General features: G+C 34.1%; 1 protein-coding gene across 25 annotated transcripts in view; it reads left to right on the top strand.

Annotated features, from left to right (window-relative positions):
* NRXN3 (neurexin 3) overlaps window positions 1-22,238 on the top strand; it is a 1,226,878-nt gene that overhangs the window by 288,059 nt on the left and 916,581 nt on the right. For 5 of the 25 annotated variants that reach the window (XM_070931453.1, XM_070931464.1, XM_070931468.1 and 2 more), the window contains 3 exons: window positions 4,710-5,007; window positions 11,014-11,037; window positions 12,815-12,976. In XM_070931453.1, the coding sequence (XP_070787554.1) occupies window positions 4,710-5,007; window positions 11,014-11,037; window positions 12,815-12,976 (484 nt within the window). Of the gene's footprint in view, window positions 1-4,705; window positions 5,008-11,013; window positions 11,059-12,814; window positions 12,977-22,238 lie in introns of those variants that run through there. The other 20 variants (XM_070931457.1, XM_070931458.1, XM_070931470.1 and 17 more) reach the window with 9 other exon arrangements.

The following is a 22,238-nucleotide window of genomic DNA, read 5'->3' on the forward strand; positions in this document are numbered from 1 at the left end:
ATTGTGGCATCCAGCAAATGAATCTGGTATCTTTCCATGCCAAATACCAACATAAATGTGTGCTATTGAAAGAACTATACAATTCAAAGTTGGCAGGAAAAAAAAATGCAATTGTGTGTAGCTTTCACTTTAGTAATGGTTCATCCAAGATTAGTCTATTTATTTTGAATCAACTGTAATGTCTTTTCTTTCTTCCCTTCCCAATTTATGGGAGGCATCTGCAGGACCCAGCACTTTTATCTAAATGCTAAAAGCAATATTGTGATACAAGCTCCACTCCTTTCATACACGCATGTCCACATCATGCCACATGTACAAAAAGAGAAGAGCTTGCATCATGTTGGCAGGGAGTTTGCATTGGAATATTCTTTTTGTTTGACCCTGCTTGTGAACACCTCTGTGAGCTACATTGTTTCCTGACCAGATAATTTTGTCTCTTCTCATTTTCCACTTAGCCACTTTGTCCAATTTCCCTCTCTTTAGATGGGAAATGCTTGTTTGTCATAACGGCCAATTTAAACATCCTTATGGTAAATTTTTTATGGAAAAAATGAATGAAACCATTTCAATGAAATAGCAATTGGTGGTTGGATGCTAACAGCACAATTCAATTCATGTCTGCTAGAAGGAGATCCTATGATTTATGATTTATATTTATATGTAGACTAAGAACTTATGTACCCGAGACAAATTTCTTGTGTACCCAATCACACTTGGCCAATAAAGAATATTCTACTCTACTCTACTCTACTCTACTCTACTCTACTCTACTCTACTCTACTCTACTCTACTCTCTACATAGGAATGTGAAATATCTTTTATAGTGTATGTTTTGAAATACACTTAATAGATATATTAATATCAAAATATTAAATTTAGATATAAAGCATTAAAAAGGAATGTTTCACAAAATATTTGGCTATTATTTTAGCTAAAGAAGTCTAATAAATAAACTAAACAAGTTGGACAAAGCATACCTTACTGGAATGTTCAAGCAGCCATATTCTCCAGAAGATTTGGCATGCACATCACAGATTCAGTCAGGGAAAGCCTTTGGACTGGTCATGTCAACCTTAAAAAGTTCCTTTAATAGTTTTAGGAAGTGTGCATTATGAAGCATAAAATGTTTTGAAAATGACCTTTGGAATGCTTTGCATAGTATTGTCTCTGGAGTGAGAATTTCCCTGGATTATTATTAAAATTAATAAATGAGCTTTCATATTATTAGTTGCATTGAATGACTTATTTAAATTCTATACAAATGACTTGAAGTAATGACCCTATAAATATAATTTACATTGAATTTACATTTGCTTTCTCTGACCCCAGTTTCTTAAATGCCTCAGAAATTCTTTATTGAGGTGATATAGCTTAACCATTGTGACTCCATTTAACACTGACCTCAGAATCCAACTATTTGATCAGATGTCTCTGTAGATATATAGAGTGCACGTCTGACCATAGTTATACATTCCTTTTCTTTAGATCAAAAGAAAGTGCAGCAACCAGAAATTTCTGTTGCAGAAATAGCACTATAAAACTTTTAACCTTGGTTGCCATGGAAATACAATTGTTGTCAGCAATTGTTCTGAGACAATTGTTACATGCTAATACAGGCCTTTATACTCCTTGTTGCTGAGGGATGTTAAGGTTGCATGAAGTGTAATTCAGTCTTTATTAACTATGACTTTACCAAAGTTTAGAGGATATTGATGTGCGATATTTTATTGCTGCTCCAGACGTTATAATAAAGCTTAGGGCTATGCTACTGAAATAATTATCTTTACTTTTATATAATTATCACACCATTTTATCACCACTACCAAAACAAATAAACAATTTGTGGAATTTAAAGTCAGCTCAAACTATCGGATCAAGTTTCCAACAGTGTATAGAGCATTTTTTTCCCAAAAGTGATGTATCAATATCTAAAGATCTCGGGAAACACTCTCAAGAATGTTGACTTTTTGTAGCATTTGGCTTGCAGACATGAGATGTTGCTGTAATACAATTCTTACCATCCCTAAAAAGCATGGCCAATAGTGAGAGATGTTGGGAATTATAGTTCAACAATAGAAATGCCACAGTTTGCTTCCTGTATTTAGCACCTTAACATTCTCAGCTGATTCATAATATACTGAGAAATAGACCTGGGTACCAGCACACTGGTATACTTGCAATCACTTCAGGATAGGCCAGGTTAGAAAAGAGACACTAGAGAGATTATAGGAATGCTATTATTGTCTTACTCTATTTGTTGTAGGATATGATAACACAATTTCAAAAGCTCTCCAGATTTGCCCTCTGCCCCACCAAATTCCAAACAAATTGGAACAAAAAGGCATGATTATTTTGATTTTTGTTCATACCATTTCCTTTCCCAGGACTAAATTGTCTATTATTTTGCCAAGTGTTCCTGCATAGTTCGTGTGTGTGTGTGTGTGTGTGTGTGTGTGTGTGTGTGTGTGTGTGTACACATACAAACAAAAGTGGTATGTGAAAAATCACTGTGGAAATGCCTTAGAATCAAATGGAAGTTCTCCACTCCATTAATTTTCAAAAGAGAATCAAAACCATTATAACTATATCATCCCCAAACCCAGCTCACAGAGGCAGACTTTTTTTTTAAAAAAAAAGCTGATTATTTTAAAAAACAAATCATTGTTTCTTATCCAAATAAAGTTTTCTGACCATTATACCAACCAAACAGTTTAGGTGTTGCCTCTTATAAAATGTGCCTAGGGAATCTGTTTTAGCTAATGGTTCACAACTATTTTAACACCCTTTTTATTATCTGTCCCATAGAGTTGAGATAACTTATCATAGCTTATTAAAATCCCATACCTTTCAGCTGAAAAGAGCCTGATTGCAATTAACCTACTTTGGATCCAACATTGTTGACAGAATATGATGAGTGGCCTCCTTCTGAGCACAACCAATTTATATCTGTACTCCAGGCCCTTTGAGTGATGCTATGGTTGTCCTATTCCAGTGTCTGGAGGTTGTTTGGGGCAAAATGGGCTCTGACTTAATATTAGCAATATGGACTGGCTATGAGTATTTAGACCTTCTGAAGATAAAGTTCTTCCATCTCTAATTCTGGATGTGATGGCACTAGCCCAAACAGATCCAGTTCATAATCAAGCTCCTGCTTGAAGAGAAAGTGGCATCTATAGTTTGGAGAGCCTTGCACAACTTTGAGTAGACCTCCAATTACTCCAATTTCTGGACTGGGAGGATCATCGTTACACATGGCCTAACCCTGTTACCTTTTCACAAAGTTTTAAAAACATAGCTATGTACCTGAAGCTTTGAATGTCTTAAGGGCCCCATTACTTGATTTTACTATTAGTCAATTAATCGTCACAAATGCTGTTTGCATGTCAGGCCTGAGAAATCAGAAAATCCAGGCAGTGCAAATGAATATTATTGCAAATTTACACTCTCTACAATAATCTGAACTACTAATGTCCAAAGCAAATTGGCGCTTGATAAGAGTCAATGGAATACAAGGTGGGCTTGAATCAGATCTCTTGTGGGAACGAAGGGACTTGAGACTGGTGACATGTTTGACCCCTCCCTTGGGCTCAGTGTACTTATTTATTTTGTGGATGTTTTAGTGATTTAATGTTTCTTAAATTGTTTTATAATTTTAGAATTGTAAATTGCCCATAATGAGTTGGGCGGCTATAGAAATTGAATAAATAAATAAATACATACAGTTTTGAGAATCTGGAACAGTCATTGTTTTAGCAATGTATACATTTATATTTGCTTTCTCTTTTCTGAGGTACCTTTTTCAAAGGACTGATGTAACTCCAGATAATAGCTTATATTTATTGTATATAGTATGGGTTTCTTTATGCTGTTTTGTCAATGAATGAAAACCAGAAACAAATCTGTCAAGATAATTGATCTTTAGTTATCAGTAAATTTAAATGAGCAATTTGCCAAAATCAGTGAAATAATTATTGGATATTATAAATGGTGCCAACTTTACAATAAGATTGAAAATTGCCCACTTTTATGCAATACATTACATATGATGAAATAAAGAGCTAATGATCATGAAAGAAAGGAAATTAGAAGAATTTTAAATAAGCTGCTAAAATAGATGTTAGACCCACATATTTGCCTCTGATGGTTTGAGTTCATTGCATGTTAATTTTTTGAAAGTTTTGTTTGATTAATTCAAATAATTGCTCATACTTCCATTTGCTCAATTTTATGTACTATATTCATTTACTGTATCTCCCTAAATCAAGTAAAAAGATACTCTAATCTTTTGGGTCTGGTGTTTCCCATATAGTCTATCAGTTTCATTCCTAAATCTAATCTGTCTTCTGAAGTTATACTCCTCTTTTGAATAAGCCAGGAAAATAAAGCTTTAAACTGTGCTCTGAGACTAAAAATGTTACCTGATTGGAAGGTTTGATATAAATGTTGATGACTATATCAGACTATATCAGACTATATCACATTCCTGTGCTCTAAGAAGTAATATTTGTCCAGAGGCAGTACAAGCTTATGGTTGCACTAAGTGCCTTATCCCTGTTTTGAATATATTAGCAATGTAAATAAATGCAAAGCAAGAACAAAAATAACCATGATTCATGAATATCTGTTTCAGTGAAGCAAAGTGAATATTATTTCTTCATGAAACAAAGCTGACCAGTCTCCTGCATTTTTTTTTGTCTTTCTGCAGCAAGAGACGAGAATGTAGCCACTTTCCGTGGCTCCGAATACCTGTGCTATGACCTGTCCCAGAACCCCATTCAAAGCAGCAGTGATGAAATCACACTGTCCTTCAAGACATGGCAGCGCAACGGCCTAATCCTGCACACGGGCAAGTCGGCTGATTATGTCAACCTGGCTCTGAAAGATGGCGCCGTCTCACTGATCATTAACTTGGGATCTGGAGCCTTTGAAGCCATTGTGGAGCCAGTCAGTGGCAAATTTAATGACAACCAATGGCACAACGTAAAAGTGACTCGCAACCTGCGGCAGGTAATGAGGAAAGGAAGAGAACTGTGGTAAAGTTCTGTTGTAGTGAATAAACAAAATAGTAAATTAGTAGCTAGAAGGAAGTTGAAAGATGTATATCTATTTGGAGTGGGAGGAGCATCTAACACTTCTAGTAACTTGAGGGAAAACAAGTGCTCATTCATTTACTATAACTTGGCCTCATTGCAATAACTTCATTACCACTTGATAATTTTCTACCTTTTCCCCATCTCCAATTATTATTTTATTTATTATTTTATTTATAGTGTTATTTTAACACTATATTTTGTGACTTAACTTCATTTTTATCTCACTTTTCCTTTGCACTTCCCCCCTTCTTTTCCTTTCTGTTTTTTCTTATTTCCTTAATTACATTTCAATCTTATCAGTAATATTCTTGTTGCATTTAATTACAGTAGGAATGGAAAGAATTTTCTGCAGCAGCTTTATCCACTTTCTTTTTCTCCTTTATGTCCTAGTAATTGATTTAACCATTTCCATAATATCATTACTTTAATTCTGTAATGGGCCTGATTCACTTGGACTTTCTTTTGCACAAACCTTTTGTGATGAATGACAAACTGCATTGCTGCACATACCCGAGAATGATATCTGAGCAAGATCATTTCAAGAGAGTTTGTGCGGGTGGATTTTTAAGTGGATTGGGCTGATAATAGTCTTTGTTTCTTCTGTTTCTCTCTATTTTTCTTCTGTATGTGAGGTGCTTATTTTAACCTTATGGTCCTGATACTGGCCATACTTTTTCCAGATCTCCTTATTTCTTTGCTTTGATTTTCATTATGAAGCTATGCTACTACTGCCTTTGTCTCTATCCATCTTTCCCTGTGATGACTACATAGAGGAGGAGCGCTTCTTTGAAGATCCCCTTCCCCATACCTTTATTATTATTAATATTTTATTAATATTTTATAATATTTTAACTCCATTTATTACTTCTTTAAACACACAGCTCTATTTGATACCCTGTTGCCCCTAAAATAAGACATCCCCTGATAATAAGCCCAACTGGGCTTTTGAGCGCATGTGCTAAAATAAGCCCTCCCCAAAAATATTTAACCGCATGCACAGCTGGTCCGCGCCATTTCCTCTGGTTAGGGTTAGGGAGACAGAGCTGGAAATCAGGTAAGATGGCAAGAGGAGCCCCGCCTTGCTCCATGCACCCCAAAATAATAAGACATCCCCGAAAATAAGGCCAAGCACTTATTTCAGGGTTCAAAAAAAATATAAGACAGGGTCTTATTTGCAGGGAAACACGGTAATATTTTTACATAGATACCCAGACTTAAAGTATCAAACTCTTCCCTCCCTCCTAAAATATACACAAGCTTTTAATAGATACAGATGAATATAAATAACCTTCCTTCTGAAAGCTGGTGAAATATATTAAGTCACTTGGGTCCATTTACAGCATGACAAATAAATGTTCTATTGTACATACCCCCCTTTTAGTTCTTACTGATTGGTAAATGTTGTGTAGTTTGTCACCCATCATTATTTCAAATAGATATTTTAACTTTTTATGTTCAAACACTTCTTGATTTAAGCAAAGCATTGCATATTTATTTTACTTGCACATATGCATATTAAAACCAATCATTTTATGCTTTTATGGGATGGAAAAACTGACTTAAGGAATTTCTATAATAATAGAAAAGAATAATCCATGTATGTTTAAGGACGTTAACAATCACTGTCAAGCTGTAGGAACATCTTTTTCTCTGTTCTCTCCCCTCCAAATTTAGCCAATCCCCCCCCCCCAAATAACTGAATTTCCATAGTGTTCTCATATCAGTAGTCTTTTTAGAGAATGGCTTATTTTTTCAAAGGCCATAAGAATTGGAGCCAATCTGTCTTTCACAGAAATTCTATTCTGCTTAAGGAGAGCAGTAATGAAGATGGCCCAACCACATAGTTACTGAAGATGGCACTTCTTAGGGCCAGGATCTGGAAGGGACTTCTCTTAATTTTTAAGAGATTGGCAAAAGCCATTTAAATTAGCAGTTCTACAAATGGTCAGATCCTGAGCCTTGTAGGGATTTAAAGGTGACAACCATCATGAATTGCACTCAGAAGCATAGTGGGCAAATTCACTGCTTGAGCTATTACATTCTGGATTAGCTGAACTTTATGAGTCCAAACAAGAGCTGACCAAAGCATTGGTGACAGCAAACAAAACTGTAAACGTTGCATATATTTGAATATTCCAGGCATTCTAAGTCTAATTTGTTGCTGTTCAGTCATTGCGTGACTTCCAAGTCTTAAATTATTCAACATTTAACTAGGATTGTCTGTGAGTAATTGCTTCTATAAATTCTTGCAAGCTCACATTTGTAATAACAGAAATAGTATTTAGCAACCTTGCTTTTGCTGTCCTTTATTATTATTATTTTATTTTTTTCTCCCAAGTATCATGACCTTCTCCAGTGACTTTTGCCTCTGGTTTTATTTCTTCTAATATAAAATTATTACTTCATTCAGTCCAAAGTATTATAAGGTTTTTTTTCTGGTGCCACAATTCAAAGACTTTAGTTTTATTTTATTTAATTTAGCCTTTCTGATTTCACAGTCATTTATTTGTTTGTTTGTTTGTTTGTTTATTTACTTTATTTAGAGGTTCACAAAATTAGCTCTCTCACAGTTTTCCTTAGTTTTCCAACTGGAAAATCACACTTCAGTATACCTTTTGATCCATTATTGTAGGTAGGTAGATACTAAGAACTCTTTGCCTATTTTGAGATATCTTTAAAACCAGAATACTTAATTTTGCATCTTGGGGAACACCAACAATACTGCTTTTCTATATTTCCTTTTTCCTATATGTTTTGATTAGTAAGCCTCATTATAACTTCAAAGTGTTCTTTGCTATATTTTTAAAGTTAGTTTCAGTCAGAGCAGTTTAATTTAATTTGCCCATAGATATTTTCGAGTTTTTTTTTTAAATTGCATTTGTGTCATTTTGTTCCAGGGAATCAAATGTTTAATTTCTAAATATTGGTATAGTTACATAATCATTACAATAGTATGGTATCAGGCCAAACTCTGGTTAAAGGAGCATCGGACTACAGCGCTACATCTGAAGGCAGAAATTATTTTCCTTGAACTAATTATTTTATTTCATTTAAACTTTCTCATTGTCTGGAAATGGTCATCCTCAAAATATAATTTTAAACTATAACTTTTGATTCATTTTATCCATGTTTCATGCACATATATTTTTACTCACTACAAACTTACATTTTTATAATGGTTGTTCTTTGAAATTCTTTCAATTTAATAACCATTTTAGTTAATGGTGTATTATTTTTCTGTAAATAGGAGAGAATTTCATTAAATGATGGGCAAAATCCAAAGTAAAACTAATATTTTTAACTATAACCCAGCTGCCTGTTCAAAATACAGACAGCGGTTGAGGCAATATAGAATTTACAGCAGTTTTTTAAAAATAGATATTTGTTTTTGCTTTCTTATATATTCAGACAATGAACACGTATAACAGAATGAAATAACATTTTTTGGTTGGACAACAGCATTCCATTTTTTCTCTATCAAGAAATGCTTCATGGAGCACATTAGAATTATCATTTCAATTAAAAAACTAATGCAGGTTTTCTGTAAGCAGGCATACATGTTTGTGTCTTAAAATTATAATTCAAATTTGTTATTTTTGACACCTATAACGTGACACCATAAACTTATAAAAGAACAGCTATACATTCATTTTTTTAAAAAAAACATGCATTTTTTTTAAAAAAGGATGTGCTATATATAAAAAATAACATTTTATTGCATAGAGAAATCACTGTACATTAACTTAATTCAAAGTAGTTTGTGCCCCAGTAAATTTCCCGTATGTTTATTTTAACAAAAATGTTTGTTTATGTAAACCTTTTTAATGGTAGAATTGGAAAGTGTCAATATTTTTCACCAGCACTTTCAGAAAAAGGTTGGTAATATTGTTTTTCTTGTAGATACATTTAAATATGCAGATCCAAATAATAAATATAAAACAAAGGAAATGGTACAAATTCTATGTGCTATGCTTCTCAATCATGTTTTCCAGCATGTGATGAAAGGCTTATTAAAATATTAATTTTCATGATTAAAAATAAAAGAATATGAAAATAGGACTTACATTGCTGCTGCAATATTTTTCTGTTAAATATTTTATTAATTTGATTTGATTTTGAAGCCATCAAACTCCACAGTGACAATTTAAAACAACAACACCACATACATGAGCAGTATTACAGGCTATGTCTGCTGACAACTGGCTGCCTGCAATTTGGCAGTTCGAATCTCACCAAGCTCAAGGTTGACTCAGCCTTCCATCCTTCCGAGATTGGTAAAATGAGGACCCAGATTGTTGGGGGCAATATGCTGACTCTGTAAAACTGCTTAGAGAGGGCTATAAAGCCCTGTGAAGCGGTATATAAGTCTAAATGCTATTGCTATCAAAAGAGAACACAGCCTACCAATAACTGTTATTGTCCTGCTTTTTCCTTTTCATCAAAATGTTATTTAAGGATGCTATATTTATATTATTAACTTCAAATAGTAAAATATAATAAAATAGTATAAATAAATATGAAACAAAGACAAATTTCTTTGAAATTGTAAAATCTAAATGTATCTGAGCAGGAGATTGAACAGAACAACCTGATTGGCCCAATCTCATCCAACCCACAATCGCTTAAAACCATGTGGAACTTAATTTTGCAATTAAAGGACTGCAGCATTTTTTCCCAATAAATTTGAGACTGGCTGCAAATATTAACTTATTTTTTTTGGTCCTTTTGCAGCTCTACTCAAATAAGTTTACCAGACTATTGAAATACTATGAAAATGATAAAACACAATGAAAACTGTAAAATATATTTGATGAGGTGAATGTACACATTACATTTTCCTTAGTTTTGCTGTTTCAGAAAAAAAAAATACTTGTCTTCAAGTTTGCATAATCAAAGGATTCCAGCACCCATTGGAAACTAGAAGAACTAAAAACTCAGTTATCAACTGTTTCCCTATGTTTCCCCATGTTGGTAACATCTCTAAACACTACTAATTAAACCTTTCTTTGAAATCTCTCAAACAAATAAATATCACCAAACTTGGCAGTTTGGAAATCAGTTATAAAACTATCCATGGGTAAGAAAGACAAGTCTTCTCTTTCCTCAAATGACATATTAAATTCTGTCAACCTTTTTCCATTCAATCCAAAATACCTGATGCAAGCAATCTTCATGCCTCCTTCAATTAGGGAAACTTCTCCCCACTTTCCTGAATATTGCAGGTGAGCTACATGTTGTCTCTGTTAGTCTGGACTTTTATATTCTGTATGTCTTTTCTAAAAGTTCAACTACCGTAAAGGAAAAAAATAACTCTGGGAACTGGTGAGTGCAAAGGAATTGTCAAGCAACTGTCTATACTCAAGAGATAGGTTGAGTTGATTAGAATATCTAAGCTATACCAGAGAGTAGTATTGAATGGAACTCTAAAAGGAGGTTGAAATGGATTGGGAAGTGGGACGGAATGGTTAAAATCACTCATGATGGTTTGTCATTATTTATGTGGGTGGAGAAATACAGAGGGTGAATACATATTTGATTTTCACTTGAAAAGTAAGTATTGTTTGTATCCTTCAAATTCTACTTGGGTTTTAGAGGAAATATCCCTTGTTTCTGAGAATGGGATGGGTAACTAATAGCATAAGAATGAGAAGGGCAGGCAGCTCCCTTCCTTCTAACAATCTCTATGGCATGGATCCCAGACAGTCCTGCTCATGCTGTCCTCTTTTTCACTCTGTGTGTGTCGGGCACCCCATGCCTTTTTTTGAAAAACTAACACTAGACCATTCATGCAATGTGTCATTTTTACTAACCGACTAATGTACTAACACCCTAACGACTCATCTTTGCTTTTGGTTATTTTAATTAACAATCGTTCTGTTCACAATTTTTTAATTTCCTTTCTTCCCCCTTTTCCGCAAAGCACTCAGGCATTGGACACGCTATGGTAAACAAACTACATTGTCTGGTAGATATCATTCTTATTGTCTCTTTTTTTTTGGGTTTGCCGTGTGTTATCTTCCTTTCCCTCTCCATCTCCCATCCCCTATTTTTCTTCCGCTTTAAACTTACCTTCCCCTTCTTCTTCTTTTTCTTTTGATTTTGCTATAGTTACCTTTTCTTCCTATTTGTATTTTTATATATTTTCCGTAAGACAAAAACAAAGGAAAATAAATACAATAGTTCTGGAAATGGGATTTAATTATCTCTTTTGCTGGCTTCTTCACTTTATCTATTTAAAAAGATTTTTTAATTCTATTTTTGTCAATATTTTGCTAATCCCTTTTCTTTCTTTTCTTTAGTTTTCCCCCCTTTTTTTAATTTGGGGAGGTGAGACTTTTTTTTTTCTTTTTCTGTTTTTCTGAAGGTTTTTAACTCAGCTACCATGTCAGGGCCTACAGTTTGTTGTTGTGAGCCCAGTCTTTCCCCCTTCATTTTTTTTTTTTTGATTCTAATAACAGTTGTAGGCAAAATTGGGCCAAACTTCCCTCTTTTTTTCTCACTCCATCTTAACCTCTTCATCGGGCCAGCCTCCACACATATTCTTTCTCTGTCTTTTTGAAACTCCACCAGCCATAACCAACAGAAGCTCAGCCAGTTGTTTGGTTCAGGGCAATATATACGCTGCATGGCATGTCTATGTCTGGTTAATCCCCACCTCCTTTCCCAAACTCCATACTGCAGCTATCTCTACCCATCTGTCCACCAAGCCACTAATCTAACTTTTAAATCACATACATATATCATTTTCACAACCTTCCTTTCCTGCCCTCCCACTTCTGTTTTCCATTGACCTCCATGAATTATGGGGTTTGGACTATTTTTAGATTTTTAAAATTTAGTCTTCCTTTCATTTAAGCTTTGTTTTTCTCCTTTTATAGTTTATAGTTTCATTTTTTGCTTTTTTTAAGGAATGCATGCAAGTGTGAAAAAAACTCTCTCTCTCAGGATACTTTGTCCGTCCGGATTTTGAAAAACAGTGGCATGGGTGTGCTGAAGTACAGAGTGTGAGCACGTTTGCCAATTTTTTTCTCTTGTTTTCAAATTCACTTTATATTTTTCATTTTTGCTGATGTATGGTTGACTTCTTTCTTTCATCTTTTTTTTAATCCTGAGTTTTTAAAATTTTTGTACTTTTTTTTTTCCTTTTTAAGTTGCAGTACTGGGTGGTGGTGGATGTCTTCGTAGGCACATAGCATGTTCATTCCATAATGTATTGAAAGTGAGATCCCTTTCCTTCCTCCCTTCCCTGAATGCATGTTCATTTGTGTGCTGTGAGCCAAATAAATACAAAGAAGCAAAATCAAATATATCAACTTCATCATTAGTGTCTTTGCTAACAGTCATAACTAACAATAATCACTACCAATAATGGCTAATCAATCATACTATCAGCTCAGATAAGCACTCCTGTCCACCAGTTGCTCCATTTTCTGGCCTTATTAAATGGAAGCCATCGATGGCAGGTAGAATAGCTTATCTTTTTGGCAGTAGCAAAGTTGAACTAGCAGGTGATTAAGGACTTGGAGTGGAGGGACAAAAAGCAGACCAGAAAATGGAACTGAGCTGCAATGAATCAACAAAGATCAGCAAAACCTATCCTAAAAGTTTTATAAAAATAGGGAGAGGACTTGCTCTTTTAAGAACCGTAAGGTCATTGCTGGGAATTTTGTTTTTCTTTTCCTTTTTTTGTTTTTGTTTTGTCCATTGCATCCTTCAAACAGGTGACAATCTCTGTGGATGGAATCCTCACCACTACTGGCTACACACAAGAGGATTATACTATGCTTGGCTCAGATGATTTCTTCTATGTTGGTGGAAGTCCCAGTACAGCTGATTTACCTGGATCTCCTATCAGCAATAACTTCATGGGTTGTCTGAAGGAGGTAAATGTTTCAAATCAACAGCATTATCTTGCTTTGTATTCTTTGTTAAATAACTTCTTTGTCTGCCACTCATCTTTTTTTATTACTATTGAATATCACACTGTATATAACATTGGCAAACTTAGCCTGTCCTCATACAGCTGAATGAATCTTCCACATGTAAGAGGAAAGGATGCTGACAATCTTAGAGAAACCTTAAGTTTTGCAAAAATATAATAATGTTGAAGAAAAACCCACTAAAGCATTCCAAGAAGACAGAAATTTCTGTTTGACCAGAAAATGTTGACTGTTCTGAAAATGAGAGCAAATGGAATGGGGTATGCTATAAAGGGACTCATTGGGCTGGCTGATTTCTCTGTAGATGACATTAGATGACTAATGTATATAATGTAATAAAGTGTGTTCCTTAGTGAAACCTGCTTCACAGAAGATTTGCAGTTGCAATAACAGCAGTCAAATCAACAAGAGTGATGGCGAAGAAGAATTTAACAGGAATATTGGGATAAGATTTAATTGAGGTGGGGAAGGAAAGAGTTGGCTGTTTATGATAGAATATGGCTTAAAAAGTGATGAAAGTTTTTTTTTTTTAGAAATGAATTACTGAAATATGGGGGAACATGGGGGATGTTTTAGAGGGAAAAAAATCCCTGAAAGTTGCGAACAATATAGTAAAAGTGAATAAGATAAAAAAGGCACAACAATTTTCATAGAATTTTTTTTAAAAAAATATTGGGTGAAAAAGGCTAAACAAGGAGCACCTACCAGGTTGAGTGGAATGAAAAAAAAACCTGAAAATGATATTTGAAACTAAAAGAAAAAAAATAGAGATTTATACATGTGCGATAGTGATCCATGAAAGAGTAAAACTGAAATGAATGTAAGTTTCAAAAAATAAGGTGAAAAGGAAGTAATCAATTATGTGAAAATATTTAAAAGATAATGATGCAGGGGTAGATGGAAAAATGATAAAATATGAATCTAAGATACTTTTGGACTGATGCACAACTTGTTTAATATCTATGCAAAGATTGCATCTATACCTGATTATTGGAATAATGCTACTATTTCCCTTTATTCCCCCTCTGTAACAAGTAGTCCTGTAATCACCACTAACATCTCCAATAATCCGGATGCCTTTGCAGCCCACCACTAACTTCATTTACATCTGGCTTGCTACTTTTCTTTACAGCATTAGATCATTCAAACAATCTGAAAAAAATAGATGAACGTTGGCAATCTGAAATAGCCCTCCAGAGTTGCTGGGATTCAGTAGTTGCACATGCTGGGAGCAGGGAAGAATTCTGGTCATTATTCCCTATTCTCAATTGAATTAAAGCTATAGAACATGGTTCAAAATCAGACCTGGAACAACTGAATTGTCCCCTTTAAATCCCTGCCATTTTTTAAAATCATCCATTTCAGACCGAACGGTTTTTGCATCCAAGCCTTTGAACAGATGATTAATGGTTTAATTTCTAATAACTTTACATTTTATGGAACCCTGCTATGTCTCTGCATCTGGTGAACCAAGCTACTTAAAGCTGTGTTAATTTTGCTAATTGCTCTATGTTTATTTGGATTACTGACACCTGCAGATTTTGGGATCATGTTTGGGCCTTTATAGTCTCCTGGCTCCTTACTGGGGAAAATGGACAGAACAGTTTCCTCAGTTAAAACCAATAACCTTGGAAAGTCCTGAATCATGTTTGTCATCAACTCCATCATCTATCACAGCTGAAAGCAATGATTCAGAGTAAAAGATGTTGGCATGTCTAAGATAGCAGTTTTACTGTTAAGCAACCATGTACTATTTCGAGAAGGTGATGATCAGACCAGAGAAAAAGCATTTGAAAGAACACCACTTTGTTTTTATTATTTATCAAATTTGTTAGCTACCAAAATCACGTTTGTGGCAAACAACATATAAAAATATGTAAACAAAATATAAAAATACAATAAATATAACCCTCCTAGATAGATAGATAGATAGATAGATAGATAGATAGATAGATAGATAGATAGATAGATAGACAGACAGACAGACAGACAGATGATAGCTAGCTAGCTAGCTAGCTAGCTAGATGATAGATAGATAGATTTGCCTTCAAAGTTCAGAATCCTCTGGAAACACTCTGTATTTAGTTTTTACTAGAAGTCATATTTTCCAGAAGACAAATTAATCTTCAGTTGGAGGTCATTCCAGAAGGCCAGTCTTATCAGCAAACAGCAGAATTTCCAGGCTTCACCCTTTTCTTGAAAATGGTGGAAATCAGTACTTCTCACATGAGCATAGTTGTTGGGCTGACATTAGTGTGGAGATGTGGTCCTGCAGATAGCCAGGTGCCAAACCACAAAGGTCTTTATAGATCAATAACAGCATTTTAAATTGCACTCGGAAATTAATAGGAAGCCCATGCAGTGCCTGAAAACAGTATAAAAACCTGTTCAATAGTCAACTTACAGTATGTGAGCACCCTCCCCTTTGTATTTTGCACCAATCAAAGCTTCCAGGTGGTCTTTGTAGAGTGTCTTCCAGTGATCTAAATGGACTGGTGATGAGAGTATGAGGCACTGTATTCAGATCCTCTCACTTCAAGCGGGCTGCAGTTGGTAATCAGCCCAAGCTGGGCAAAGGCTCTTCTGGCCACAGCTTCCATCTCCTGATCTAACAGAAGTACCCTGTTTCCCTGAAAATAAGACATCCCCTGATAATAAGCCCAATTGGGCTTTTGAGAACATGCACTAAAATAAGCCTCCCCCCGAAAATAAGTCCTCCCCAAAAATATTTAAACACAGAGCTGGAAATCAGGTAAGATGGCAAAAAGGAGCCCCATCTTGCTCCATGTGCCCCAAAATAATAAGAACTCCCTGAAAATAAGGCCAAGCTCTTATTTTGGGGTTCAAAAAAATATAAGACAGGGTCTTATTTTTGGGGAAACATGGTAGAAAACACCCAAATTGCAGACCTGTTTCTTCAGAAGCAGGGCAACTTCATCTAGAGGCAAAGCAAAGGGCATAAAGCACACCCTATATATAACAGTACAAGGGACGCGGTGGCTCAGTGGCTAAGACGCTGAGCTTGTTGATCGAAAGGTCAGCAGTTCAGTGGTTCGAATCCCAGTGCTGCATAATGGGGTGAGCTCCCATTACTTATCCCAGCCTCTGCCAACCTAGCAGTTCGAAAGCACATAAAAAATGCAACCATAGTGACTGGTCTTTATTTCAGCCAACAGAAATTATACTAAGCAAATTCAAAACTATCTACCAGTACTGTATAATGGATGATTTGGTTACTCTTATACTTTCTGATTTCCTACCCATTTTGGAATTTAATGATCCAGTACAGGTGAAATCCCTCTCAAATCTTTGTATAGCTTTCAAATTATGCTGAGATTTGTAGTTATCTTGCCCGAAAGAGACTTTTCATACTTTTTTTTAATCCAAAGGTTATAGCAGTTTGTGTTCCAATTCTGGTATATGTGTTTTTAAAGCAAAAATCAATATCCTATTGAGTATGGAAGGTGAGGGTGAGGGTGAGGGGAGAAATTAGCACCAATCTATGCAACAAGAAAATTTTTAAAAAATCTTCATACTGTGATTGGTTTCAGAGTTTTGAAAGCAGTAGATGAGTCTTCACTTTGTTCCCTGTCTCCCAATATTTTTAAGTTACTATAGGCTGGTATAATGTGCCATACCTCCAAATGACAACATGCAAAAAATACTGCATATTAAAGAAAAGTATGCACAATCCCATTGATAATTGTATGAAGTAATTTTTGATTTTTCTGAGTTGTATGTGCCTCATATTTAATCTTTTAAAAGATATTCAGGTCAATATTTTCTCTGTTTTGTTTTGGAATACTGATAGCTGCCTTGAATCTTCAAAATGAGGTGGGTCAAACGTCCAACTGAATATGCTTAAGGAGAGAATGCCACTAATAGCATCCACTTTAAGTACAAATTAGTTAGTTCACTATCACAATATGCAGGAAAATTTCTGCTGAATGAGTAACTATAGGTGTTGCACAAAGTATCTGAAGGGCTGCTTTACAAAGCACATTAACGTAACTAAAATACGTTGCTGGAGATTTAAAGTACCTATACTTTAGAGTTAAAGTAGCTTTACTGCTACTTTGAAGTCAGTCCCTGCTGGCTATGCATGCATATACATGCACAGATACTTTACATTTCTGGTAGTCTCTCTGCCTGGATAAACATACATACAACTAGAGATAGCTTTGAATCAGCTTTGTTAATGCTCTGGAGGATATCCTATTTTAATATTTCATGGAAGACTGCTTCATATACAGCAGGATGCTTTGTGAAGCACATGCTTTTGAATGTTTTGTGTACCTCATACAAATATTTATGTCAGCAATAAGTACAACAAATGCAGCCATATGTCTATGTCACCATGCATGTAAGTCACAAACAGGCTGTATGAATTAGAATATGTATAATACATAGGTATACCTTGCATTAGCATGTATGGTGCTTGGGTGCTTGGGTTTCAAAGATAACAGGATAGTAATCACAATCACAGATGTCACTATATATATGCACTGACATGCATGCATTTATTTATTGATATAATAGCATGATTATGTGCTCAGAAATCTTTGTATTGACATTTGAGAAAATATATTAGAAAACAATGTTGCCTTTAGTTAGACAGTTAGACTGTCTATTCAGTTGATGTCTGTCCTGATGATCTTCAGCTACTTAATGTTTCCCGCAAGGAGTAAAATGCTTGTGACTTTCCAAATGGTGCTGAACCACAATTTCCAGCAGCCCAATCAGCCTGCTTCCATAGCAGCATTGTGGGTGACATCGATCCAAAAGGTCATAGGATTACGCTCACCATGGAATTGTAGTTATATTGGGGTGGTGGATGGGAAGAGTAAGTTCTGCTACTGGCTATTATGAAACTGAGCTTCCCTGAATTTTACTTGCTCATATCTGAAAATCATCAAAAATAAACCAATAAACTTTTAACCAAGAGACTCAGGAGTACTCTGACAGCAACTTTTTTTTTTTTTTTGCTACTATAGACTCCTCCCACAATGTTACCAAGAGAATGGATGTGAAAGACTAAGTATATCTTTTTAAGTCTTTCACACCCATTAGTCTTGCTAAGTATAAATTTTAACTAATTTTAAAATAGAATTAACCTTACATTTACTTCATGCAAATGTTTTATTCTGATCAATATCTGGACATAAGATTTACATTGACCAGATTTCAGATTACTGCATGCCTTCCTCCCTATGCATGCACACTTTTAAAATAATAGTGAAATACAAAAACAACTACAACACCAACAAAGATAATTCATAATTATACTAATTGAAGAATAAAGAATAATAAAGAATAACCAAATATATTTACAGTGATTAATGCACCATTGTAAGACCTGAAAAACAAGGGGGGAAATCTTTTTGTTTTCAAATTTTATTAGTATATCAGAATATAAAATACAAAGGGGAAAAAATCTATATGGTCACTAAGAGGCTACACCAACTTGATGGTCCCACTTAATCGCACATAAGCAATCATTCAATCTTTGACAGCTTTCAAAGCTGGAAATAAATAATCCAGTTTAGCATATCTAGATCCTTAAAACTTGCTGAGATGGGCCTTAAGATAAGAGTCATAAAAATGATATTGCCCACTGCTTTAAGTAAAAAAGCTAGTAAAATAAAAGCTCAATGATCTAGTTGAAAGTTTAATAGGTTACAGCCACCACCATCATAAACCAAAGATATTCTAGAGCAGGGGTGTCAAACTCACGTCATCACAGTGGTGTTATGTGACATATCAGGACTTTCCCCCCCTTCACTAAAACAGGCGTGGGTGTGGCCAGCATGTGATGCATCTGGCCCACAGATGCAAAACCTTCTTCTAGAGGTTTTACCCTGCCATAAAAATTGTGCATTACTTATCTATCTATGTAAAATATTTAATAGAAATAAATATTGGAATTCTTCTCAAAATATACAAAAGTATCAAAAGTCAGGCCTGATAGCACAATCACAATATGTTTTATTGACTTTTTTTCAAGAAAAATATTATTTTATTTAAAGGTCATGCATTAAACAAGCAAGAACATGTTTAGAAGAAACATTTAATGTAATTAATATAATACAATTTCTATGGACCCTATTTGGTATGCCTTGTTCATAAATAAAATGATGTTCATTTTATAATATTACCCCAAAGACTTAATGGGAGTTTTAATTATTTTAAAACACAAGTTTAGTAAAGTTTTTTTTATTAAAAACTTAAAAGTAAAGTAAAAAGTTATTAAAAACTAATACAAACTAAAGTAAGAAAAAGAAAATAAAAAAGAGATAGCTAAAGGTGCAAGAAAGGGGAAAAAAGGTAAAAGAAAGCAAAAAGATACAAAGATCTTCTTTAAGTAGTTATAAGTACAACTATACGTTTACCTCTTACTCTATGGTTTCAACATAACTCTCTTCTTTCTATAATCTAACGTGCAAAACCATAAGTCCTACATTCATTAGTTTCCATTTCACACAAAATATTATAAAGGATTTCCAGTCAGCAATAAATGAAGATATTGTCTTTTCTCTGCTCAAAGAAGTCAGCCATCTTAGCAAGTTCCTTAATATTCACCTACCATTCCTTGGTTGGGGATAATGCCGAATCTTTCTATCCTTGTACATACAATCATCCTGCTACAGATAACATATACAAAAACAAAACTCCATAACATTTTCCCCAACTGTTTGCCCATCAATCCAAAAGAAAAACCTCTGGTCTCAATTGTATATTAATCTTTAAAATCCTTTCAATTGATGCACTTGAATCCAGATATTTCAGTTTTATTTCAAACTAAAATGACCCTTCTACTTGTTCACATTTCCAACATAAATTTATACATTATACATTCTAGACAATTTGTCTGGTGACATATACCAATGATACATCATTTATAAAAAATCTCTTTAAAATTATAACATACTGTAAATTTCAGTTGTTTCAGCCACATATTTCACATTGTTTGTCTATATTATCAAGATACCTAGCCTTGTTTATCATACAGTCTTTCCACTTGTTCTTCTATTTCAAATTTCAATAAAAATTATATATTTTAGCAATTACATGTTCATTATTGGTGCACAGTTTTATTTCAAACTCAGTTTTTCAATGTCCAAAAACAAAGTCTTGTTTACATCTTTCTAATAATTGTAAATAGGAGATATTGATAACTATATCTTCTATCAATAGGATATATTGACAACTATATCCCCTGCATTAGAGAATTTTTATTATTAAGAGTTTTTGTTGTAATTTGAAATGAGTATTGACTCCTGGTGACTGAGTGGACAGGTTCCTGCAGTTCTCTTAGCAAGATTTCGGTAGTGGTTTGCCATTGCCTTCTTCCCAGAGATGAGAGGAAGTGATGGGCCTAATCTCTTTAAGTAATTTATAGATATAGAAGATCTCCAAGGCAGCAAATTAGATGTGTTACAATTTATAACCAGAATATAAACCATATTGCTGCATGACTACAAAAAAATGTTGGTAATAACTTTACGTAATTATTAGAATAACTATAGTGTCATCAATGTATCAAAATAATTATATTCCTTATTGAGTTCTACAACACATTTAATATTTTGAGCCTCTCTAGTATAGGAAGCTAGTGATTCAAAAACCAAATTAAGGATTAAATGAGACAAGGAAATCCTTGCAGGTGCCACAACTGAATCTGAGAAATAACTCCATTTGTAATAATGCTAGTCACTGGATGGAAATACCAAATGAACAAACACCCCTCCCCCCAAAAAAATCCATATCTTCTTAGAACATACTTCATAAATTCAACCTAAACCATATCAAAGGCCTTTTCAGCATCCAAGAAAATTAGAGCAACTGGTTCTATTTTATCTCTGACTACTGTATATCCATAAAATCAGTTATCGATCAAGGAGACAATGACAGGTGCTTCTTATTTTTATAGATCCATATTGAAATAGGTACATTTTCTCTAGCTTTCTATTTAGTGTTGTAGTCCATATTTTAATGTTCATTTTAAACAAAGATATATAACAAGTTTATAGCTTGGCTTATATTGTGAAATCTCTTGAGCTTTAGCGTTACTGTAATACAAGCCTCATAGAATAATAAAAGAAAATAAAGAATAAATGATTCATTATAATCCTCAAATAATTTAAGTGCCAATAAATACTTAAAAATTTTATGCCACTCAGTGAGAAATTTATCTACTCCTGGAGTTTTCTTCAGTTTCATTGATTGCAATGGCTCTATAATACCATGTAATAATTATATTTGTGCCATTTTTTTTTCTTCCTGAGAAATCCCTTCCGTTTTATTATGTCCTAGGAAATTAATAATTTGCTATTTAGTTCAAGACTCTCTGGTTAATATAACTATAGCAATAATAAAACTGTTGATCAATAGATTCTCTATCAGTAAATAACTGTCAATCATTGGCCTGAATCTCAGAAACAAAATTTCATTGTTGTTCTTATTTCAAATGATATGCCAATAATTACCCATTTTTCTCTCCTGATTCCCACTATGTCTGTTTAATACATTTCAAAGACTATTTGAATTGTTCTGAGTCAGAAGCCCCAGTTTAAATTTTTCTGCTATAGAGGCTTGATATGATTAATCTGTGGGGTTTCTAATGTATAACAAGAATAAGTCTTTAACTATCTCTTCCAACTGTGTAAGATAAGAATCTTTGAGACTCTTGTTTGCTGAGGTGAAACAATAATGGATGCCATATAATTCTTTTACATTCTCTGTTGTCTGTTTTAAAAGCTTTCATATTTCTCTCAGATGAGGAATTGCTTCTTAGGGAAGATTAAAGTTCAGAAGCACTACTAGAAGAACTACTAAAAATCTGCTTTTGACACAATCAGGTTCCACACATTTGTTCAGTTTTTTAAAAATAAATTTGATTGCCATTATTGCATGGAAATATTGAACATATCATCAAATGTGTTCAAAGAAGTATCAAATATCATTAAAAATTTCTACAAAGTAGCCTGGGGCACAATTAGGTTACAAAATTCCTTATTGCTGACCTAAGAAAAAAAGGTCCTGTTTTGGAACTGAAGAATATCCATTGATTACAGAACAAAATAACCTGGTATAAGTTTGATTTTGACATGTGACAGCAACTTGAAACATTATTTTGCATGTATTCCGAATCAGTCAGAATAAAATAAAAATCTGAAGGAAGGAATTTATGTTACGGCTTTGGAAA

The sequence above is a fragment of the Pituophis catenifer genome, unplaced genomic scaffold (assembly GCF_029215685.1).
Source record: "Pituophis catenifer annectens isolate HBS135680 unplaced genomic scaffold, rPitCat1.0.hap2 SCAF_1, whole genome shotgun sequence".
Lineage (NCBI taxonomy): Eukaryota > Metazoa > Chordata > Lepidosauria > Squamata > Colubridae > Pituophis > Pituophis catenifer.